General features: G+C 40.5%; 2 protein-coding genes across 5 annotated transcripts; one reads left to right on the forward strand and one right to left on the reverse strand.

Moving 5' to 3' along the window:
• Positions 1-283: 283 nt before the first annotated feature.
• Positions 284-17,675, reverse strand: LOC124409854 (synaptic vesicle glycoprotein 2C-like). Of its 2 annotated transcripts, none has more exons than XM_046887773.1 (10): positions 17,616-17,675; positions 3,717-3,755; positions 3,427-3,588; positions 3,129-3,291; positions 2,923-3,044; positions 2,596-2,837; positions 1,604-1,782; positions 1,070-1,498; positions 878-1,005; positions 284-781 (listed from the first exon to the last, which is right to left on the reverse strand). In XM_046887773.1, the coding sequence occupies exons 4-10, from the start codon at positions 3,287-3,289 to the stop codon at positions 663-665; spliced, it is 1,380 nt and encodes a 459-aa protein (XP_046743729.1). In that variant the 5' UTR covers positions 3,290-3,291; positions 3,427-3,588; positions 3,717-3,755; positions 17,616-17,675; the 3' UTR covers positions 284-662. The 2 variants fall into 2 exon arrangements, with proteins under 2 accessions (XP_046743729.1, XP_046743721.1); XM_046887765.1 differs by lacking the exon at positions 17,616-17,675 and adding an exon at positions 3,873-4,087.
• LOC124409822 (peroxidase-like) lies at positions 8,981-23,931 on the forward strand. Of its 3 annotated transcripts, none has more exons than XM_046887718.1 (13): positions 8,981-9,206; positions 18,017-18,160; positions 18,246-18,552; positions 18,641-18,858; positions 20,999-21,178; positions 21,257-21,453; positions 21,534-21,720; positions 21,831-22,179; positions 22,273-22,429; positions 22,518-22,688; positions 22,769-22,967; positions 23,052-23,157; positions 23,255-23,931. In XM_046887718.1, the coding sequence occupies exons 2-13, from the start codon at positions 18,028-18,030 to the stop codon at positions 23,340-23,342; spliced, it is 2,292 nt and encodes a 763-aa protein (XP_046743674.1). In that variant the 5' UTR covers positions 8,981-9,206; positions 18,017-18,027; the 3' UTR covers positions 23,343-23,931. The 3 variants fall into 3 exon arrangements, with proteins under 3 accessions (XP_046743674.1, XP_046743665.1, XP_046743655.1); XM_046887709.1 differs by lacking the exon at positions 8,981-9,206 and adding an exon at positions 11,668-11,758; XM_046887699.1 differs by lacking the exon at positions 8,981-9,206 and adding an exon at positions 15,751-15,922.
• The last annotated feature ends 829 nt before the right edge of the window (positions 23,932-24,760 follow it).

Consider the following 24,760-nt stretch of genomic DNA (forward strand, 5'->3'; position numbering starts at 1 on the left):
AACGTGATGACCGGTTCTCGGTTTTTATATAACTTTTTCGGTTTTTTTTCTGTGTTGTTTTTTTTTTTTTTTCTTTTTTTTTTTTTTTTTTTTTTTTTATGTAAACAAAAAGGAAAAAGTACAATTTTAATTACAGAGCAAATTACCTACAAATAAATACAAAATAAACATGCATTCTTCTATTCAACATTTTTTTTTACCTTTCTGTTTCATTTTGTTTTTGCGGTTTTTTTTTTAGTTTTCCGTTTTTTTTTTTTTTGTCTTTTTTGGACAAGTTAGCGATGTAGCAGTGCAGTTATTTGCGACATACGAGATCTCGACTGACTCAGTGACGTTTGAAATTAATTTTAAAAACAAGAGAGGCACGATATGTTTATTATACATATATAGAGTGCCGATTACTTCAATTTTTGACGCGATCTCGCGAATAGCGATTAGATCGGAGATTCGATCTCACCGTTTATATTATATATTTGGTTATTGTACAGTTCATTTTTATTTATTTTTTTTTAATTCTTTTACTTTAAAATTCACCGAGTAAACTTGACCGAGTCAATTCGAGCACTCCGCACTTCCTTTCTGATTCTGGTGCATTTTTTTTCTTTTTTCTCTTCTTGTCATTACTGGATTTTTCTTCAGCTTCCGGCCTGCTGAGCCTCTCACTACCGGACGTCGCAAGTGTCCATCTTAAATGAACTTCCCAACGGCGTCATCGGGGGCGAAGATAGCGAAGGTACTATTTGACCCTTGCTAGGTATCAACATGCAGAGAAATCCGCCAGCTGCGTTTTGCGGTGAAATTTTTAAGTGATTATTAAAATGAAAAAGAAAGCAAAAGTTGTAGAGAATTTTTAAAGAATTTCTGAAATCATACTCACATATCAAAAGCCCGGCGAACGTGTAAATCGGAATGATGCAGTTCAGGTCAATAAGTGCCCCGAAAACTACGTTTCCAACAATCGCTCCGAGACGACCGGAAGTCACCGTCAACGACATAGCCAACGCTCTTGAAGTAGAAAGAGAGAAAATTATTAACCGCAAAAGATGAGATTATCTCTCGTTCAACCTACCGAAGGCTGGTGGGAAACAGCTCGACTATCACGCAGAATATTATGACCTCTGTGGTGCTGGTCAGGGCTTCAAATATGCAGGAAAGAATCAGGGTCTGGGTGAGGTTCTTGACCAAATTTAGTCCCAGAGCTGCAGAACCGGCAGCCATGAAGCTGAAGATCAGGAGAAACTTCTTTCCGAGTTTGTTGATGCAGAGGCCGAGCGAGATCGAGGTCGGTATGCAGGATAAACCGATTATCACGGTGTAGAGGAAGACCTTGTCGTCAATCGGCTTGTCGCAGCTCGCCGATATCGTCGTCTCGTTATGCGCACCCTGGACCACGATCGACGTCACGTCGCAGACTCCAGCCGGCTGGTCCGGGTGGACTTCCTGGAACTGGCCGAACCGCTCGAAGAGCTCCGGGAACCAGAGCATCAGGGTGTAGTAGCTGAAAAAGAGAGAAAGAATTAAAGAAAGAAGGAAAAACTGCGGATCTTCCATTTCCAAAATCACGATCTTCGCCCAGGGGAATGAAAAAAGAAGTCTCGCTCACCTGAACATCAATCCAAAATCGGCGAAGCATGTCAGGGCGATGTAACGCAGATACGGAGGCGAGAAGAGCTGCTTCTTCTGACGCCACATCGCACCCAGACGAATCGTGAGTTTTCGCAAACGCGGCTCGTGTTTCGTGCTCGCCCTGTGTATTTGACCCGGGTTGACCAGAGCTTTCACCTGAAACGAAAGCATCCTGATCGAAGTGCGATATGCCAATTGTCGTCCCCCACTTCCATGCTCGAGTGGTCCACGTCGAGATGTGATTTATTGCCACTCGAGAGATATGATCAACGTTGATCGACAGATTCGAGCGTTGATATTGGAGGATGAAGATTACATACGCGGGTAATCTTTATTGCAAGAAGTGAAATTAACGAGGAAGAGAAAAACGAAGGAATGTTTTTAAATTTTACATATCAGTCGAAAATTTCTTAAATTTCAAAAAATCAACGTCAAGGTTGCCCGTTATCGAGCGTTTTTAGGTATTGCGGAAAAATATGCAACTCGAGAAAAGCTGTGAGTTACGTTCAACGGAATTTTGTTTTTCACTATTCATACGCTAATCTGTATGATCGATCAAGACAGAGAATGAGGGATGAGCTTATTCATCATCAAGGGCGATCATCCTCTTCCGAGACATCCAGCCACCAAGATTAGATTAACTGGCGCGATAAAAATCACCGAAAAATCGATGATGATCTAATAAGCAGTTTCTTTTTTTTCTATCAATCCGACTTTTCAAGACACGATTCTTCGGTTCAATTATTTGAGAAATGTCAATTTTCTGAATGTGTGAACAGATTTGATCGGGTGAAGTTATTCGAATTATCGTTTTCGAAGTTTGAAAATTTTCAAATTTTCATTCCGTCATAATTGGCAAAAGAAAGCCCCTTTTTCTTGACGAGAACTTTTGTTCTTCTTCTACGTCTCTGATAATAACACGAGCATAACGTGGCCGCAGAAAGGTTCGCACTTGAGCTAAGTACTTACCGGATAATCAGACTTATCCAATCCGGTGTTGATAGCGAACATTCCTTCCATGACGACCAATGCTCTGTCCATCTTCCCGTGCGTCATTAGGTATTTCGGACTTTCCGGGAACAGGAGAAGGATCATAGCCATTGTCAGACTGGGCACACCGCAGAGGGCCACGAACATCCTCCAGGGGGTGAAGGAGAAGGTGTCGACACTGCCGAGTCTCCAGCTGTGCGGTATCACTATCCAAGCGATCCCTAAACGTGTTTTGAGGGATAAATAAGAGAGTAGTTAGAAGAGTCGAGGGTGAATGCGAATGAGAATTGAAGGCGGAATTTTCACCTGGCAGACTGATGACGCCGATGGTCCAAAAGACTTCGAGCCTGCACAGCATCACGTCGCGATTCTTAGCGGCTAGGAATTCACTGAAGTAGGGAAAGACGATGCTGGTAGCTCCGATGATCCTGCGGGAAAACGAAGAATTTTTATATCACATAGGGTCTTCATCCCTTTTTATTTTACGGTCGTGTTTCCTGTCCGTGACTCACCCGAAACCGTTGAAGAATCGGAAGAAGAGGAAGAGGGGGAAAGACTGGGCGACACTAGACGCCAGAGCGGCCATCGAATCCATAAGCAAGGCCGCTATAAGGCCCCATTTACGACCAACAGCGTCTGCTATGTTTCCCCAAATGTAGGAGCCCACAACCATGCCTGAAAATAGTCGAATTGAAGTCCATGCTGAAGTCTAATATCGAATAGTTTTTCTCTCAGTGGTGAATGCGGAGTTTCAAAATGGCGATTAGGATTCTTAGGGCGTCTAAGCGACGAGGTTTTTCGTTCACTTACCTACGAGGGGCGTCGCGTTGAGCCGCCCCTTGTCGGCGGATGTTAACTTGAAATCGCATTCCGCGGACGGAAGTACGAAGGAAAGGGTTGTCGTCCCGATCGCGCATGCGGCATAAATCGTGCCGCAAACGGCCAGCAAGAGTCCTTGATATTTTCCATAACCTGGTAACGGACGAGAGAAATTATATCGCGGGATGAGAATATGGCGAAGACAAAGAAATAAAAACCAATGAAATATTTTATCTTTTTTTTTCATTGGTGAATAGAGTTAATCAATTTTTCGAACTTACCAACGTGAGCTATCGCGTTCTCAAAATCGTATCCTTTCTCTGTAATAATATCGAAACACGATTAGTACAGTTGTAAGCTTAAAGTATTTCTTTTTTTTTTCAAATAAGAGAAGAAATTGAAAAAAAAAAAATAGGAAAACTCGCGTAACTTCGTACCGAGTCTTAATTTCATATCACTTGGAGAATATTATTTAATGTTGAAATGTCTGCGTTTTTCTTTCGTGTCGTTATTTCCTTATTGCCGATTCTCCGATAGCAGAACAACCGATACGAAACGTCCTTCTTGGTGGTCAAGAGGTAACTGATGTCCGAACATCTATCATTAGCTACTAATGAGCATCAACTAATGCGGTCGGGGACAAGAGCTGAGTGTTGTCACCGAGGAGGAAATTCACTTCGTTATGCCCAACCGTCGGCTTCTACGCAAACCCTAAGACCTCTTATCGCCGTTTTTCATCGTGAAACTTACCTTCCAAAATCTCGACCGACGTTTGCGACAAATAGATTATTAACGGTGCGGTCAATTCTCGCGATGGACTTCCTTTTCAATTCTCTCTTATTTTATAAAACTGATTTTTGCCAACGATTTTGAAGTCCCTGATTCGCGATGTTTTAAATGGGGAAAAAAACAAATTATTAAAAAAAAAATTGTTGAAATGGAATATTTTATTTACTCTCATTTTAAACGCCTGATTTTATATCTTAAACGCTCTCGCTGGAATCCGACTAAAAATACACACACACACGCATTATATACATAATAAATATATCATTAGTTAAACGATAGTTTATTTTTTAGACAAAAATACACTAGATTATTTCTATATCAGAATTATGCGCTGGTTAAAACGTGTCAAATAATCGTGTCACGTTTCACTTCATCGGAAGGATTGGATTTATTTATGACTAATTGATCAAGCACGATTCCCGCGGAATATTTACGGCGCGTAATACCCTCGAGTATACATATAATAGAATGCATATACGGTGGGAATATTTTATCGGATTATGAAATGACAAGGTGAATTATACGTGGCTGTGTCGAATACATCGTACGAGGGATGCATCGCACGTGCGCTGAGCGAAAATAAAAAAATGTCGGACACGTGCTTATACATCCGATTATTTATTGCACATGTTGAAACTAATTTTCACCCGATATTTCCTTTGACGATCTTTTTCGTTTCGTGACTTTTCTATCTCGAAATAGACTGACACATTTTCTGTCTATGCAAGAAATCGAATTTTAACTGCGTCAGCGAAAAGAAAAAATACCACAAATGATGTACTTACTCTGTATGAATGAGGAGAAAATTGTGATTCTTCAAAAATTTCACGTACCTATTCGATTTCTTTACTTATTTCTTCATTCATTCATTCATTCGTTCATTCGTTCATTTATTATAAGGTATGGAACGAATCGAACGCTGAAACGGGAATCAAATTTTCCAAACAGAAAATGGAACTAAGATTGTTCAAGGAGATTCTCTTTCGGTATTCTCCTGGCCTTCCATGGTCCAAGTATCTGGATTTAAGGATGATATATGCTTGGTCGCGTTAACCTTAAGCAATTCAATCTCGTGACTCAAACTGGCATATCTCGTGGCTACAGGAGGCACGTGATGATTTCTGACAATGTGAAAGATAAAAATCAACAAACTATTCGACTGTCAATTGGATGACGAAAGTTTCAAATGCCTGTCAAGTCGTGGATTCGGTTGACCTTATCCCGCTATCATCTGACATTGGTTGTATATATTTCACTTTGTCAGGTCACTATGTGCAAGCTACGATACGAGAACTCGCATGGAGCTTAAAAAGCATGAGCAATAATTATTGTCGTTTTTCGCCATGGTCGTATATCTGGCGAGCTCTCAGTCAGTGTCAGAATAATCAGGCAAATCCAATCTGTTTCAGTCTGCTAACCCGCAAAGCTTCCTAATCCCGCTTATCTCCAACGAGAAACACCACATAATCCGTCTGTTTATTACTTGAATCATGGCCGCGGGGCTACCGATTTTCATTGGCTCTAAAATAACCGATTCTGCAAGTCTTTGGCGAAGAAAAAAACCGCAAGAAATGCTTTTCGGTATTGTATAAAAAAAGAAAAAAAAAAAAAAAAAAGAAAATAAAACGCTCTTCCGACGTCTAAGATTTATTGCTGAAGACAGAAAAATAACATGCGATTCCGTTCAACGGCCGTGGCTGATGATCGAGAAACGTGTACGGCGCTATTCCAACTTTAACGTCGTTATCTTTGTCGTCCTCCCCCCCCGCCGCCGCCGCCGCCGCCGCAGCATTCGTTTCCGAAAGTACTTTGTCGATCCAAGAAAAATTCTGCTCCGACGATCCGAGGACTTCTTGATAAATCCGGGTCGGCTGAACGCGACGAAACAGCTCATTAACGATCAGGATTGAACAATGAGGAAAACTTGAATGTGATGCAAAGAAAAAAAGAAAAAAAAAAAAAAATTAAATTCCAATCGCGTTCACCATGATGTCCGAAACCGGAGGAAGTTCCTCGGCGCAGGGCGGAAGCTTGTTGAAGGGTTCGGTCAGGTTTCCACTCTGCATAACGAGAAGGAGAAGCCACATGTACTCGTTGCGGATGATCATTGCATCGACGTCGTCGCGTGGTACCCTCTGTAGTTTTTCAAGCCACATGTGAATCTGCGCTCTCTCTGAAAAATCAATCATACAAAATCCAGGATCAATCGATCACTAACTGGTGGTAATTAGGTCTAACGGGTGGGCCGTTTCAAATCTATAAATCCTGATCTCTTCACATTCTATATAGAATATTAGGACTTGATTTGTTCGAAACAGAACAGGAAATTCTATTCTTTTTTTTGTTATCTCTTAGAGATCTTTATCTTGTTCAAATATTTTAAGTTCGAGTTATCGTAACTGCAGCAGGTAAAAAGTACCTCCGAAAGTTTCATAATCGCTCAGGCAATATACGATGAGAATATAACAGTAGGACACAAAGAGTGTGACTGAAAAACAAGTAAAATTTGTTTCAACAACTGCGACGATTTGTGGTTCGTTGTAATTGATTAACGTTACCGGGAAAAGTTGTGCGATAATTATTGATAACATTGAATGCGTTCTATTTCGATAGGCTCGAGGAAAAAAATTATAATCGACGCGTTTATCGAGGCTCTACGAATCGGTTCGACACCAGAACTTACCTTTTAACGATATGATATCGGATAATAACAACAGCGACAAATTTATTGTACCATCCGTTGGTACGAAACCAACACGCTGTGTAAAGAAAATTCTACAACTCACTGCAGGTACGATAAAAGCATCGATAAAGTTGGGCCTTGCGATTGTGACGAAGAATTTTAGTTTACGGGCTGCTATTAACTTTCAAGGGTTATCGTTTTTGTAGGAGAATAGGAGCGTCGTACCTTCTTGTGCGAATAGCTGAACCAAAGCCCGAGCCAGCATGCTGTTGTACGAAAAATTTTCATTCAGTGCTTCGATTTCCTTATTATCGTTTTCCATGATTCTAGAATGGAACTTTTGGCGCGAAACTAAACCGAACAGAGGATGCGACGAATTTGTGTGACTCAAGAAACGACTGAAAAATTAGCAAAATATCCTTGAATTTATTTATTTATTAAATTTAAACAAATCATCTGGTAATTCGTATAAAAGCCGAACATTTGACGTCAAATGTCAATCGAATAACGGCAAACTTCAGGGAAGACGGAAATATCACCGAGAAATTTTTGAAAATTTATAATCGCTACGACGAAGTCGATTGTCGACGGAATGATTCATCATATCGTAGAATCGCAGGCAATTTCATACATGCTTACGTATTTTGCTGTCTGCAATCAGGCGCATCGATTTGCCAAAATCATTTTTTTACACCTACGTTTATTGTAAGTATAAATTATTTCTCGGTTAATAAATCGCAGTTGAATTATCATAACCCGTGCTTGGGAAAATTCAGCGTTGAACAATTGTTGTACGATCAACAGGAAATTTCTCCCGTTACATGCAAAAACAATACGTCAATATACGCCGTAGAATTATTCACGGGTAAAACCCGTGCGATAAATAATAAAGAACAATTCTCCGAATAACTGCAGTATAGTAATATGGTCGTAGATTACTATTTTCCCATTGTACATTCCACAACAGGTTTTTTTACGCACGTAAACGTTCTACAAACGTCCGATGCAATCTGACGGTAACGATATTCTACGTACGGTGTGCAGTTGATAGCAGGAAAAACTGTATGCAAATTTTCAATCAATTTGATTTGAAGAAAATTATTGCTCACTTACTGCGAAAAATGAATACCTATAATGTATGAGTGAAATGATTATTATTATTCTGTCTCGCGGAGTTTTTCTTTCATTTTTCTTCCCGTTTATCTTCACCAAGATACGAAGCACGACGTGGATATCAGCTTCGTGAAAGTGCGTTAAAAGAAAGGCGAAGAACGAATGAAAGACGATTCGCAGGAAAGTCGATTTAGTTTCAAGGCGTGAAAAGGTCGAGTGTGAGTTTCTGTATCTCGTGTGTGGTACACGCATGTGGATAATCAGTCCGTATCGACCTTATACTCCTCGAGAAGAACGTAAAGTCGATACTGTGGTACGTCAGCCACCCTGTCCCAAGTTATCTTCGAGGGTCTTCACGGGTTACGACCAAGTCGATGAAAACAGGGCTATCTATCCGCCATGTACAGTAGAAAACAAGAAACAAGCTTACGAAAGCTTGAAGCACTCTGAACCTTGAGTTCATCGGTCACTCTTTAAAGTTACACAATTCAATTGTTGAGTTGGTTATAAAATAGAAATCAGGCTTTTCTGCAACGAATCGGCAGTGATGTAGAAGATCTGACTTTTCAAATATAGGATCGATGGCGAATCAAAAAAGCTTCAGAATGGTTGAAACGCAATGACTTCATCCTGCAAGATGACTCTGTTATTTTAGCGATTAGAAGCATTCGAATACTTTGAAAAGTTGTTGGTTTTTATTTTTTTTTTTCAAAGTAAAGTCATGACGCAGCTGACGGTGAATGTCATCGACGCATGGCGATTCTTTGGTAACGATTACAGATATCCGCAGACTCCGGACTGGCTCGATCGGTGACCCTTGACCGGAGAATCTTGTCAGTTTTGCAGTAACAACTATACACCGCGTCGTATTGTAATAACATCGGGTTGTTTATAATCGTCTGCTTTTGCGACGGTCCGAGCTCTTCGTTAGTAGAATACGAGTCATCGCTGAGTTCAACGGAGGAAAGGGAAGATTAGGCGAAGAGAGACGAACGACTGCATCTGCTAGTCCACCACCGACTTGTTGCCGCATCCGGTGTGCACGCCGATCTTCTATAAAGACTCACGACGCGACTCAGAGCTTTCAATATCCACCCGCGACCCCGGAGGAATAACCATAGTCCACTCATTCTTCACCGCAGCCTCATACCGGAAGCAGATTAGCCTCCATTTCTGTTATCTGCAGGTGAGTCGTCCGACATTTTTCCCACAAATATTCATTCAACTTCATTTTCGCTTCACGTTTTCACTTTGGTGGTGAAATTTGCATTCAACCCAATTCACTGAACTTCTCTTTTCACCTCTCGTGTTGAACCGAAAATTTTCATGGATCGGTTCAAAACCAAAGAATTTTGCATTTGTCACTACGTTAATATTTGGGTGGGGGCGGTTTTTCAATAAGATAATTAATAGTTACGGAATTTGAAATTTGAAAATCAAATCGATTGACCAAAAACAGATCTTTGAGATTAAAACTTTGGAAAAGCAAAGGTGTCTTATAAAAATGAAAACAATGCCGGCGAATTTTACCGAAATTATCTACAATAATTCTAATTTTCAATCTGTTCTTATATTTTGGAAAAAACAGGACTGCGTAGAATTTTTATTGAATCGGAATATTACCATCGAGTTTATATTGTGTCTTCGTATTACTACTCTGTCAGTGAAAGAATTGATTTTTAACAATATTTTGTCAACCTGAATTGAGAGACGTCGTAGATTTATGCATAAAAGGGCGTGACAGTGAAACTGACTATTTTTCAATCGCCGAAATGAAATCCTAAATTCTCAGCTATATGCAACGAACCGTTTGCTCATTTAAATTAATCAATTCGATCTCTTCGAGCCAACCCACAATTTATCCTGCTATTTATATTCTCTCTTGCCTGTTTGCCACTTTTCCAGCATTTCTCGTCCTTCTATATATATATTTTAACCGTTAGGCTACCACCATTTCACTCAAATTAAAAATGAAAACAAAAGAAAAAACCAAATGGTTACCACCGACGATTCGCTAGATCGAAACACATCGCCTCGTAGAAAGTTGCATACCAATGATCCGTGTGAAATTTCTCACCTGCAATATTTTCTCAATGTTCTGCATAAGCTCGAACTCACGAACATGGCTACTCTAAAAAATTCGTGTAAAATTTTAATGACATTTTGCACTTCATTTCCATATCTCGATAACACCCACTTTTCAACTTGTTTTGATATTCCCGTGATCATACGCGTATTAAACAAAGAGTAATTATAAGCTCGAAATTATATGTATAGATACAGGTTAACAAAACAATCATGAAATTCCGTAGCAACGAATTGTACTTTGTTGAAATGTGTAATCCGAACCCGTAAAAAAGAAGAAGAAAAAAATCGAAACAAGGGGAAAAAAAATTTTATTCTGTGAGTTGAAAATTTGCAATAAATTTTTCACTAAACGGTTTTTAGAGCAGATCCATTGCTGACGCATCGATCAATGAGAGTAACTTGTAGTCAATATCTGTATACAAGTACCTACACCATATTATTTCATCGCTTTTCTTTCCTTCCGCAAATTTTTCGTTTTTCTTTGCTGCTTTTTGCATATTCTCTGTTGTATTCTATTTTCAACCGAGTAAAAACGACTAAGCGATGTATTTTTATACATATACGAGAAGTTCCACGTCCTCCGTGAACATTCGCATGCAATTCACACACACACACACACACGCTTAAATGCATAAACGGTTAAACTTCACGCATACATGCACAGGTATATGCGCATATTGCTCGTGCTGAGATGGCAAAGTAGTCGGACTTCACACAACTAAATATTTTGCGCTCGCTACTCGATTCACACCGATGAACACAGCCAAGACCAGTCGGTGTTCACGCTCGAATCACGTGCTCGTCTAACCGGATGGCCAAAGCAACTCTTAAGCCCGGTTTACGCCACGTTTCTTTCAATTTTACCATATTTTCTTACATTCATTCATTAATTCATTCATTCATTTGGTCGGATTTTCCCTTGTAGTTTCCACGCGTTTGGCGGATTTTGTTTTTTTCACAATTCGAACAATAAATTAATATTAATTATCATCCAACTTAAACACGGCTAGCCTCGAGCAGGTATATATATATTTATTTACATATCTGTTTACGTCCGCAATCTCGGTTGTTTAATAACCAACAATATTTACTGTCTGCAATAAAGCTAGAAGTTCGAATTTGCGCAATCGGCTTGAGCGCAAATCTCGTTTCTGTGCACCGCGCTCCAGCGCTCCTCCACCTGCTACGGAATTTGTGCACTGTGTGTGGACGGTCGACAGTTCGGCGACTTGACACAGGTGAACGACTGCAACTGATAAGACGGGAATACGGAGTCTGCGTGATATCGCGACTTGCGCGTACGGAAGCTCACCGCGTATGGAAACCTCTAGAGCTTTCGTGGCGCGGCGGCGCGAGCAGAAAAGCTGCAGATGGAACAGAAACCGGAAACCGCGGGTGGGTGACAGTCTTCCGCGAACCATATTGTATGAGAATCGAGAAAAAATAATTTCTCATGTAATCACTCAAATAAGGATATATAGTAATCACTGTGTTGCAAACTGCCGGTTCTGACGATCGTTAAACTTGCAATAATTCCCATCTTCGGAAAAATATCGAGAGAAATTGGAGGAATCATGAAGGTTGCATCGGATCTCCCCTTCGACATCGGAATTCAACCCGAATCCCATGAAAAGTTGAAATTTCAAATAGGTGAGAGAGAATGCTGCTGCAGAATGCTGCTTTTCGCTCACTTGATTTTTCGTACTTTTTTTCTCTCCTGATTCTTTGTTCATTGTTACATAAGCATATTTGTATGCGGGACGTCGTATATTGACGTGCATTCGTTCGCCGCGTGCATCTGCGTGCGCTTTATGCGGTTATGCACCGTTGTTTGTTGAATTAACACTTACATGCGAATGAAGAGGAGAAAAAAAATTGCATTCTTAGTCATCCTTCAGACAATTTCGATCACGTGTCGTCTCTTACACTTGACCAATTTACATTCGGATATTGTAAGTCGTATGTTATGTAATTATTGAATTAAAAAATAGAGAAACACTTTTTATTTTTTACGTTATACTATCCACGATTCGCGCCGGTTAAATTCGCTCGTTTCGCAAGTATCGATTTTTCTCAAGGGTCAACGAGGGTTCGGTTGAACGATAAGCGGACTGCTTGATTGATCAATAATTTTGCACGTTGACTAGTACGCGCAGTGTGAATGACCGCAAGAATTTGCGGCCAGAGGCGTTAATTTGACAGTGAAAACGAAATATTATATTATTATAAATATTAAATAACGTCACGTTATTAAGTTGAATTAGTACGCCGTTGATTATTTTTTAATTCTATTTATCGGTGCAGATGTGAAGCTGTGCAAAGGCTTCGAGAGTCGAGACTGCAGTTTCATTTAGCGAGACGTTCTGTTTTTTTATTTGATAAAAATTTGTTTGTACAGAGAACGAGGATGATTATAATTATATCGTTTCATTATCGTGCTATTACGCATTCGTCGCATACTTCTAAATGCACATGTGGTGCATCGATGCGTCTCTTATTGTTAGCATACACAACTATACATACTTGCATACACTCGAAGTATGAATAATCCCTTTATTTTCTCCCTCTTTCTTTTTCCAATTCGCCTTTTCTCTGTCTCGCGAGTCCGCGTATTTTATCGCACGCCTTGTGTTAAAACGCAATTTCACAATTCGCAACGCCTGCATTCGCTAATCTATTTATTAGATACGCGACTGAACGCGAATCCATCTTCGTGTCCTTCAATCTCCTCGTGCACATGCGCGTCCTATTTTTTCACCAGTAGGCAGAAAAGAGATCAATGCACATTAAAAATTATAAAATATTCTTTCGACGCGTTTTATTCTTCGTGTGAATAGAAATAATCCGCACGCGAAATACAAGTTCCGTGATATAAGAAGGTTCGAGAACCGGAATTGAAGTCTTTTTTCCTTTTTTTGAGCACATTAAAATTCGATGCATGAACAATAATATTGTATAGTATCGTAAACTGCATTCGCAGTGACCTCTGAAAGTCAAAGAAGACAACAGACTCTGGGAAAGAAATATATTCAAAATAACTTGAAAGTCCCAAGGTTGTTCAGGGAACCATTATCACACGCAAACGCGTGGCAAATACTGATTGCGAGTAAGAGAAAAAGAAGAAAAAACTCTGACGACAGAATTTGCAGTTTAAATTTAGCGACAATTTTTAAACCCAACTGCGATTGCGGTTGGCGTTTCGTTTTTACGCATCGCGAATATACGGTATTTCGGGAAGCAAAATAGTGCCCCAGGTCAAAAGTAACTCGAGCCGTGCCGCGCCTCCGGAACCGTGTGTACTCCGCTATTTTTAGTTGATAAATAAACCGTATGTTGTGAATAAGTTATACGGTAAACGAGCGAATAGGAATGACGCAAAAACCAGTAGAGGCGGGTACATTATATGTATATATGTATATATATATATATATATAGATATCAGTATAGAGAGCTAGACGACGGTTCGTCGGCGATAAGCCTTGAATCTCTGATTAAGTAACCGTTTATCTTGGTGCCCCGGATCCTCGGTATTTATGTACGTTACTACACGCGTATAAGAGACAGCAAATCCTCCATATTTGGCTTCTCTCTGATCGATTAATTCACACAGCTCCATATACGTTGTTTGGAATCTTCAAGTCTAAGAACGAGCAAACATAATCGATTTTTGATTAAGTAGATTATTTTTAAAAATCGATTATTTCTCCTCACAATCGGTTTTTGCTTTTTATCACTCCCATTAACGACGCGATGCAATATCAATTCATGTGATAACAATATCAATTATTATCATCTGAAATTGAAAAATATTTCGAATGAAACTGTAAGTAATCAAAAAACTTTTACGAGATTTATGAAAATTTGGCTTTATATGGACAGTTTAAAAAAAAAAAACACGAAATAATCGATGAATCGATTAATTTTATCGATTCAATCGAGTCGTGTTCGATTTATTTATTTTTTTTTTTGGTCTTGAATAATCGATGCATTGAGTATTTTTAGCATAGCATAGCATGTACATACAGAGCGATTGGAGTCAAGGTTGTGAGACGAACGGCACCGCAGAAACTGTTTTTCGATATTTCGAATCGTTTTCCTTATTATTTTATCAACACGCAATCGCGCAGAATTTGATCGATTCGTTTGAAAGACTCCAAACCTTTCGAAGCCTCGATAATGCGTATAGAATTCTGTGACACTTCATCTTTATGACTGTCGATCGCATAACGATTTTGAATTACGCGAAACCGTTTTTTCGCGAAGTAAAACATATCGGTTTAGCCTATGCAAAAATTAATTCCAGCGTTTCGTCAGTTTTAATTTATTTGCAATTTTGGGGCCCACAAATTTTTCGTTTCAGAATAAATTCGGGACAGTTTTTTCGACCAATTTTACTCAGCTGTGAAATTGTAAAATAAAAAAAAAAAACATCTGCAAGATCGTGCAGAAATTTTATTTCGTTTGTTTTGTTTTGTTTTTTTCTTCTAAACTCGTGGGTGAATTTTAGATTTCGGAAAACTCATGAATACCAAATCAATGAAGATTAGAGCTTCGATCGAAATATTGATTATTCACCCCGCAACTAAAGTGACTCGACTAAGTATAACTCACCGGTAAATTCGTTATTCGACACGCGTATAACGCTGCGCGAAAAACCGCTGCGTTCTGCTGCAGCCGAGTGACCAGCCGGCTTTTGCAGAGCAGTGCACGTGGACACCGAGTGATAGATTGTTTTTATCGTTTCGCAAATAAAGAGAGAAAGAGAGAAAGAAAAAAGAAAGAACGATCCGCTGCACAGTCAGGTGGTAGTGGTGGGAATTCGCAGACACGCTTCACGTTCTTCGCCAATGTGCACACGCGAATTCGCACACACAAATACAAGATTCGCGAGGTGTGTGAATACAAGTAAAAGCTCGCGACGCGCCCTCTGCTCTTGCATATAGGGCATTCTTCGTCAATTAGCCTGCGCAGTTATCCTTTGGAGTGGCAAAATTCTTTCGAGTTTACGCGAATGGTGTCGATAAAAAAAGGTAAATTTGAAGTTTTAAAAAATTTGTGTTTTTGATCCAAGCAGTTGTTCTCGAGTGATTGATAGGAATTACATTGTGACTAAAATTTCACATTCATTTTGGCAATCATCGGTGTACCTAATATACTTGATTCCTAATCTAGAATCAGTTTGTATCGACATTTATTGCATTACGTACGAGAAACGTCACAGAGAGAGTACAATTCTCAAAGTAATACCGCGAACTGGTAAAAAATGAATAAAATTTTGGAACAAAAATGAGGACCAGACGGTAAAATCGGGCGAATTGACAGGGAATGCGGTATACAGTGGGGTTCGCAATGGCGTCGCAATGCCGAAAGGGGAATCGCACGGTAGTAGGTAAGCCGAATCTCCACTTCACGCCGACGCTTACGGCAAGTTGGACGTGGATCCGTTACTTACGTCTTATCGTCCCGAGGAGGAGAAGTTTCGAATCAGCGAGACTTCTGATCGGTGATTAATTTTCGATCTGGAATTTAATCGGGGCAATATTCTAGTCGAAGGTTCACATTTCAAAACCAAACTTCTCCTTGCGCGAGTATAAAATTTTACGTATAAAAATTCGCGTCCTCGCTATCGCTGCGTAGTTGAGAGTGAGTGACCAAGTACCAAAGCCCGACTTTAGCGAGTACCGGGATCGACTTAAGAACGAAGTTGACGACGACCACTGTGACTTTCGTGGGAAATGATACTGGCCCGAAACGACAGCGATCGTTGGGCGTACGCCATGTACGGGATAGAAAAACCGATGGAGAACATTTCCGGTACGTTAATAGCTGATTATGGTATCTGCATTCGGCTGGTGGAGAACCGCAAGCTAGACTCGCCCTCTGATGACGAAATGATAATTAATTTTATGTAAACAACCGATTTCGCGTCCAATCACCGCCTGTGTAGTTATATATATATATTATTACGACGATGCTCTTGTCATTGTCATTATCATCGTCATGACAATTGCGGTCGCACGTAACACATGTTGAGGTAGTCTTACGCCTAATCATCTACCAGAACGTACGTATTACGTCCTTCGCGAGATTTCATCGCTCCAAAACAATCCAGTTCTATAGGTTCTAGCTCAAGGTTGTTTTAGTTATCACGACCTCATAATTTCGAAAACCTGCGTAATTGGACTCGGCTAAAATCGTATGAGATAGTTCATGATCACGTCAAATGGTATTTAAGTGTTGTTTGTTTGTTTTCTTTTTCACACTAGTGTGTTCTCCTAGTGCCAATGTACTGTATAATGTGCGTATATAACGCGGCCTTGCGATACCAGAGAAGACAAATATTTTTCATTCAAATCTAGTGTTACCGGAGGTCGAGAAACTCTACGTAACGCAATCGTGTGTGCAGAATTTACATGTAATGATAGTAACCATCGCGATGTTGAAGTTAGAAACATTATCGTATAACGAAAGATTGGGATAAAAATTAACGTTCCATCAATTTTATAATAATTCTTAAGGAACCATGATTTCAAAATATGTTTACCGAATATCAGACAATTCTAAAGCCCCGAAATAATGATCTTTCGAATAACGTTGCTAACTTCAACGTAATTAATCATCGCAGGTACTTTCCACACAAAGAAATAGATACCTACCACTCAAATTCTGTCAAAGAAATCGATGTAACTAATAAGTAAAACGCACAGACTACCTCAGGACTAAATGCCGAGGTCGATCCATACCATCGCATATGTATATCGCGCGACCAAAACATTCCAGCATTCGATATCTGATCTGAGTTCTGTCAAAATGACTGTGGCGGTAGTGTAATATCTCTGCGTTTGTAACGTAGAGAAGACCTCCGTTATCCGTCGACACCCACCTTTCCCTGCTCTTGTACGTCTCCCCCCCCCCCCCCCCCCCCCCCCTTCGCCGACCCGATAATTACCACCTAATATCAGTTACCTTCGCGGCGTTACTATTGTATTCATTTACTTATCTTTCGTAATACCTCAGGCCTTGTGTGTACATTTGACACATTCGCGTCACACGTATTATACCGATATTATACGCATACCATCACCCATATAGAACGACAAGCCGCGGTGGTATTTTTCCATCAGCGATCCCGTTCGTGAAGCGCGCTACATGCATACATGATGCATGATTCATTGCAGTGCGAATACGTACATCAAGGTTGAAATACTTTTTTGGTTCATTTTTTTTTTTTTTTTTTTTTTTTTTTTTTTTTTTTTACTCCTAGTTATGCGTGCCCGGTTTTATTTTTACTTTTTTACTTTTTTTTTTTTTTTGCTCATCGCATTCGCCCACTCAATTCTATTTGCGTAGGCTCAATGAGATCGATAAATGTTTTTTACGCTGCTAGATATTGTTGTGGTTTAAACTGGGCTACGATTTACTGTCACTTTCCAGTCATGATCGAAAACAAAAACAACAACAAGAGATTTTCATCCATACCTTAGTTTCTCACTGATCGTACACTAACTTATCTTGGTCAACGAATACCAGATCTGCTACAAAGTTGCTCACCATCTCTCACCGTTGATTGTTTATTTCACGTATAATGTTCGTCACTGCAAGTGTTTTTTTTTTTTTTTTTTTCGAATAATCTCCATTCCACCATTGTGCACTCACTACTGCATCCTCGGGTCTATCAACGAGTCACCGTTTTAATTCACAATTTATTACCACCTTGCATGGATAAGAGGCGGTTGTTTCGTTGCTGTGAATTTAAACAAAGAATAACAATTCTAAGCCAGTCATTGACAATAATCGCTTCGCAGTATAGACGTGGAAATTTTCCCCACGTGTTATAAGCATGAATCAAAAAGTTCGGTGAAAATTTCTACGATAATAAGACGACACCGTTTTCCTTCCGTTTTACAGCCAAAGGAGTCATGGCCGGGTCTGTGGCGACCCTGGCTGTCCTATGGATATCACTTCAAGGGATGGGCTTCGTCGCTCAACCGAGCACGATAGACGCTTCGAGACTGCAGACTTCCATGCAAAACTACCTCACATTCTCTTCCGGTGAGTTCGAGGCTTGTTGTCATACGTTTACCTGCTTTTCAAATATCTAATCTATCGGCTCTGCTTACTCCTGATCATTTCACAGGCTTTCCATCACTCACGCATCGAGATGTACCGAAGACGAACTCTCGGACGTTCCTTGGCGGCAGTTCGTTTCCGGTTATCAGTTCCGAGGCGATCAATTCGTCGATTCATTTCGCGGAGATGCTCGTCGACCAATTGGCTAGACTTGAGACGAACATCGTCGGCGCTGGGATATCCTTTTCAAACGGTTCTCCGACCCAAGGTCAGTACGCTCATTGGTACCCGACCATCGAAGCTCATAAGAAAAGCGTCAGCGCCCTGGTCGTTGTCAAGGCGTCGTCTTATCTCGCCCAGATCAACTGCCATAGGTAACTATAAATAGGAATAAAGGAATTCGTGATTCTCAGACGAATTTCTCGATCGCGGATTAATGAATGGAGATCGATTTGTCGCCAGGTCTGGATACAGGAATACTAAGTGTGCGCAGTTCATATCTACCTTGAAAATGGAGGACTCGGTTATCGGCAGGAACTGCGCCAATGATCACAGAGTTCATTGCGACAATGCATCGAGGTACAGGACGATCGATGGTACCTGCAACAATTTGGGAAATCCCAGATGGGGAAGCGCTATGACCGCCTATTCAAGGATCCTTTTTCCAAGCTACGCTGATGGTGAGAATACGGTGTTTATTATCAGGGGAAGAGAAACGAGCGAATTCGAGAGGGAAGGAAAAACGAAGATAAATCGATATAAATCCAGATACCCCGTTATATAGATTCGTTTATTAATTTCACCCGAATTACGTGCAAGAATTTAATCGTAATTGCATTGATCATTGCTCTGCATTGGAATACGACGACTTTATAAAAGTTTTAGATTTATCGTTATCGTCAAGAAGTGTTTTACATTATAAATGTACACACCGCAACGACGGACTTACGAAGGCTATATAAATTCAGAGATTAATGTCGTATTGTTTATAGTCGAGAAATGACATGTTTACTTGTCCTGATTCAATCCGTCATGCGGATTTGATGGTTTTAGAGGCGTTGGTTTAGATGCTTAAATTCACTTTGTTAATATTTCCGTCTCTATAACGATTTTTTTTTTTTTTTTTACGTTACTTTTATACCCTCTGCATAGATACATACTGCCATATCAACCTGTGCAATAATAACCTAAGACTTTGAATTTACAGCAGCTAGCCATCCTCCCTATTTTATCCTGAGATAATTTTTTCTACGTCACATTCTATCCGTAATGATATATTAGCTTTGTTATTTTCCACGTTTAAAAGAAGAAGATATCGGGCATAAACACATCTTTGCTGGTTCAGATAACAACACAACCGCGATTCATCATCACATTTTATGAAATCAGCATTTATCAACTCAGTCGACGTCAAACTTCACATTTTTTATCATCGAATAGGTTTTGTCACACTGTTTACTTAGGCAGACTGAAATACGGTGTAAATAGTAGCGCTGTTCAAATGATCGATTCATCGTTCTTTTCGATTAATCGATTAATCAAGGCTGCCTCATAATAATTCTGCAGATCAATACGTATAGAGATTCTATATGAACATGTGTCATAATTCTGTAACAAATCTATGATTTGAAACCGTCGATTGATCGATTAATCGGAAAAACAATTAATCGCTCAGCACTATTCGTATAACAGACATTACCACCACCATCACCATCATTGCATTATCATTATCATTATCATTATCATTGACACTGTTTCACTCACCTGTTCATACAAGCGTTTCGCTGCATTATCTGCCCTGGCTGGAAGTACAATCTAGAGAGATGAACGACGTTCTGTAACAAAGATTGGTTACCTCAGAAATAAATACACACACATATATATATATATATTCTGTGATTTGCATTACAGCCGCGTTGTGCGAATAAAAGGCACAGATATGGCATTAGAATATGCTACGTGAATATAGCTGTGATTATTCACTGGCTACTATAGGTGACCCGGTTTGGAGATTCTATCCAGCAATAGCGAAGTGTATGTAACAAAATTCGGATATACCTTTAATACCTACTGTATTAGCATATGTATTATACATATTTATTTATATTGATATTATAACTATTCAGTGTCCTTTTAGTGTCACGTTATCGAGACAGGCGTTAGGGCGGGCCGTGAGTTTAGCTAAAGCGATCTAAGGGTGATGCCTTTCAATTTTCTAGATGCAGCTATTATTCAACGAAACTGCAATTTTTTATAACAAGAAACCCTTATTATTGTTTTCGCTCTACTCATGGCTTTCATCAATCATTTATTCAAGGGCTTGGCACGTCTTATCAGAATCTATGTCGACGGAAACTGATCTCCTTTACTACTGCATGTAAATTGAACGCTTGAACGTGTATCTGAATATTTTATTTACTTGGATTTGGAAATCAGTACGACAAGTCGATATCGAATCTGATCAGATTTAAAATATGGATATCTTACAGCGTTCTTGCAACACGAGAGCTTAATCCTTACATTTCACACGAACGAGTTCAAGCGTGACGTACACACATAATAATGCCACAATAGTATATCGGGCTCTGCTCTCGCGGTGCAAAAATGATCCTCAAATCGGAGTGTGAATACTTACGCGATATAACTTGGTTCGAAACGAGGCGTGAGAATTGCTCCGCAAAATATTTGTCCTTCTTTAACAATTCAACATCAGCATCTCAAGTTTCTGAATCTTATTCCGATTTGAGTAACTTAAACGTTAGTAGCACCATACCTCTGCAATCTTGACCTCCTGTAATCTAATTCTCGTTCGGGGTTCAGGTATCCAAGCACCAAGATGCCCCGAGCGTCGAGGAAAGAAATTGCCCAATCCAAGATCCGTCAGCACGTCAATCTCGCCAAGCAACAACCAGGAGACTGATTCTGCGAAAACGCTCGCCGTTATGCAGTGGACTCAGTTTGTCGCCCACGACGTTTCCCACACCCCGATGCGCAAGATGGGTAAGTCGGCTTCGAGTGACTTAAGAATCCAAAAAACCGAGCAAACCTGACCGCGAACTTTTCGCCCCCTTCTTCCAGTAACAAACAACAAACCCATAACCTGCTGCCGGTCCAATGGGTTCGTACTGGCACCACGTCACATGCATCCCGACTGCTCGCCCATTTCCATACCCGACGACGATCCCGTTTATGGCAAGGAACGCATCCGGTGCATGAATTACGTCCGTTCAATGCCGGCCGTCAGACCAGATTGCAGCTTTGGACCGATCGAGCAGGTTTGTCAAAATTAATCTTCCACTCGGGCGTCAAGTTCTTGTCTCTGCTGTGACTGTACCTTGATTCGTTCTTCCTTCAGGTGAATCAAGTGACCCACTTCTTGGACGCATCAACGGTTTACGGTTCCACCATGAAAACCGCGAGGGAACTCCGCACTTTCAGTAACGGGCTTCTTCGAGTCAGTATCAAAAACGGAAGCGAATATTTACCCACCGCTGTTTCGGAGCCCGCTTCTTTGTGCCGCGACAACGACTGCTATGCGGCAGGTAAGTTTCACGCCAATTGTAAAGAGGTTTACTCATTCCAACGAGTTCTCGGTCATCACGTCTTTATTCACCTTCTTCTTCTTCTTCTTCTTCTGCTTCTCTAAAATCAGGTGACTTCCGGGTCAACCACGTACCTCACCTGGCAGTGATGCACACGATTTGGCTTCGCGAGCACAACAGAATCGCCAGGGAATTGGCGAGGCTGAACCCGGTTTGGTCCGACGAGATTCTATTTCAGGAGGCTCGTCGCGTTGTCATCGCCGAAATTCAGCACATCACTTACAACGAATGGCTGCCGGTAATCCTTGGAACTAATCAGACGCGATACGGACACCTGTTTCCCGTGAATGCAAACAGTGCTTCACAGCTCTACGATAGTCGAGAAGATCCATCCGTTACTAACGAGGCTGCGACAGCTGCTTTCCGGTTCATGAATTCCCTGGTCCAGGGTAAACTGCGGTAAGTGTCCACCATGAATACAAATTCCTCCTTCAGATTCATAACTGTCCGATGAAAACTCACGATAAACTTTACTCTCCCTTCCATTCGCAGAATGCACGACGAGACTCGCAGTGTTACTGGTACCCTGAAGCTGCACGAGCACTTCGGCAAGTCAAGAGTCATTGAGGATGCTGGTTTTCTGGACAGTCTGATTCGTGGACTAACAACCCAGAGTTCCCAGAAAATGGATGCCGAACTTGTATCAGACGTAAGTGTAACAAAAAACAAACAGAAGTCTGTGCAGCCTTTCTTCGTCGTTTAGTCACTGGCTGACGTTCGTCATTCGCAAATTTCAGATGACCCACCAACTGCACAAAACGCTCGGCAACCTCGGTTTGGATTCGATAAGTCTGGATATCCAACGAGGTCGAGACCACGGAATTCCTGGCTATAATCACTACCGCAAACACTGTGGCCTCTCAATGGCGTCGACTTTTGACGAATTCCTTGACACGATACCAATAGAGGTGATACATTATATATAGAATTAGTTAGTTATCTTCAACCACATATCATCGGTTGTTAACAAAGACTGTTTCTTCAACAGGTGGTCGGAAAGCTTAGTATGCTGTACAACCACCCTAACGACGTCGACCTCGTCGTCGGCGGCATGGCGGAGCGACCAAGTCATGGTGGTCTTTTGGGACCAACGTTCAGCTGCCTCATTTCCGAGCAATTCGACACTCTTCGTCGGGCCGATCGGTTCTTCTACAACTCGGCGTCTCAGCCTCGTCCGTTCACCGGAGGTTAGTGATTCACCCGAGAGATTCCAGCCGACTTTTGTCATTCCTTGTTAATTAATTGTACCTTGTACTCTGCTCAACTTCCAGACCAATTACACGCTCTTCGGAATGTTTCCTTGGCTCGTATATTCTGCGAAAATGGTGACAACATCACCAGCATGCAGCCCCACGTTTTCCTCAAGCTTCATCTTGGGTGAGTTGAATATAAAGAGACATTCCACTTCTTTCTGTGATTCAGAAATTTGGTGTTCGGTAAGAATTTTCACCTTTTTTTCTCTGAACAATTGTAGAAACGAGCTAGCGCCATGCGATGATTACGAAGCCATTCCAACCGTCGACCTATTTGCCTGGGCCGAGAAGGCTAAGGCTTACCGTTGAATGTCTAGCTGATTGACTGGTCACAATATCTGGATGGGGCGCCCTGGGGGGGTTTTCGGAATGCGTTCCCGCTGGAGGGGCATTCCTATAATGAAAATCGAGCAATTGATCCCGCGTCAGGAAGACGGAGTCGCTTTTATCTGACGCGTGCTCCGGGGCGCCGTGTGCAGTGGAGGTGTGTCTGAAATGATTATCATCACACGAGCTGCGATCACGGCTGAGATCAAGAAGAAAGTAATTAGCCGATGAAGATGATGAAAAATACGTGACTAGTCGATCGATTAGCAATCCGAGGGGATTCTCTTATCGTCTCGATCTCCAGAGGACCAAAAACGACAACGTGTACGATACGTACTTCGGTGATACAAAAGAAGGAAGAAATCTATTGTTTGTTTGTTTGTTTGTTTGTTTGTTTTTTTCTTTCGTTCGTTTTTAATCTCTATTTTTTGCTTCTGTACTCCTAAACGAAGTACGCCCTACGTTCTTATGTAGGTGTTGCCTAAATTAGATACGGAGGATAGATCGAATATCGTTTTATTTTTATTTTCTATACCATAATTCAGAATTCGGGTTGTAGTCTTAAGAATTTAAATACACGCCTGTACGCGAGAAAATTTTCAACGTAATTAGTATTTAATTACGTCCTTATATACGAGACTTAGGTTAATTCTCTGCAGAGGTGTACAACGATGTAACACAAAATAGATTCCGCTGTGGCAGAGACTGCACTTAACGATTGATGATAATATGCCGCGGGATTTAAAGGCCGTCTTAATTATCGTTAAAAATATTGTCGTATTCGGACTTTGTACATTGTCGGCAGTTTATTCAGGGAACACATTTTTTCCATTTTGTTGTAATTATTGTTTTCCTCGCTGTTTAATTTTACCGTGTTTTCATTTCAACCGTTTTGCATTTACGTCGAAGACGCGCACAGAAGAAAATAAAGGAAAAGTTAAGAAAAGTTAAAATATGGGTTCCGAACAATAAATGATCAATTTTCTTACGTCTCGTCTGCCTAGTCTACGGAGACAATTTAATGACTGACTAGATAATAAATTTATTACATTATTACCAAATAGTTCACCAGATTTATTACTCACATAATACTTAAGAGCATTACATAGTATATCTACATACAGTTTATCGCTTTACACATTTATAATTCGAAATATCCACCAAACGACAACTGAATCGTTGTTGTTATTTTGTCCAGTCTTTTTTTATGTAAGTTCGTCATCTGTATTGATGGAAAATAAATTCAATATAATTAAGAATCATACTTAAAAAAATGTATCTTTTATCCCTGCCCCAAAGTCCTTAATAAAAATACACTATTATGGAATTCGCAACAAATGAGGAGCAAGTAACTTTTTATTAACAGTATTTCAACAGAGTCTGGCTTCTCGCTGCATGGC

The sequence above is a fragment of the Diprion similis genome, chromosome 1 (assembly GCF_021155765.1).
Source record: "Diprion similis isolate iyDipSimi1 chromosome 1, iyDipSimi1.1, whole genome shotgun sequence".
Taxonomy (NCBI): Eukaryota; Metazoa; Arthropoda; class Insecta; order Hymenoptera; family Diprionidae; genus Diprion; species Diprion similis.

Excerpts from the sequence above, each read along its gene's own strand:
- LOC124409854 (XM_046887765.1), bottom strand. Across the intron at positions 3,292-3,426 it reads CAACGCGACGCCCCTCGTAG|GCATGGTTGTGGGCTCCTAC; the intron begins GTAAGTGAACGA and ends GACTATTTTCAG. Across the intron at positions 782-877 it reads GTTCGCCGGGCTTTTGATAT|CTGGCGGATTTCTCTGCATG; the intron begins GTGAGTATGATT and ends CGCAAAACGCAG.
- LOC124409822 (XM_046887699.1), top strand. The coding sequence starts at position 15,844 with ATGATACTGGCCCGAAACGACAGCGATCGTTGGGCGTACGCCATGTAC. Across the intron at positions 18,859-20,998 it reads TTTTCCAAGCTACGCTGATG|GTATCCAAGCACCAAGATGC; the intron begins GTGAGAATACGG and ends TTCGGGGTTCAG. Across the intron at positions 23,158-23,254 it reads TTCCTCAAGCTTCATCTTGG|AAACGAGCTAGCGCCATGCG; the intron begins GTGAGTTGAATA and ends GAACAATTGTAG.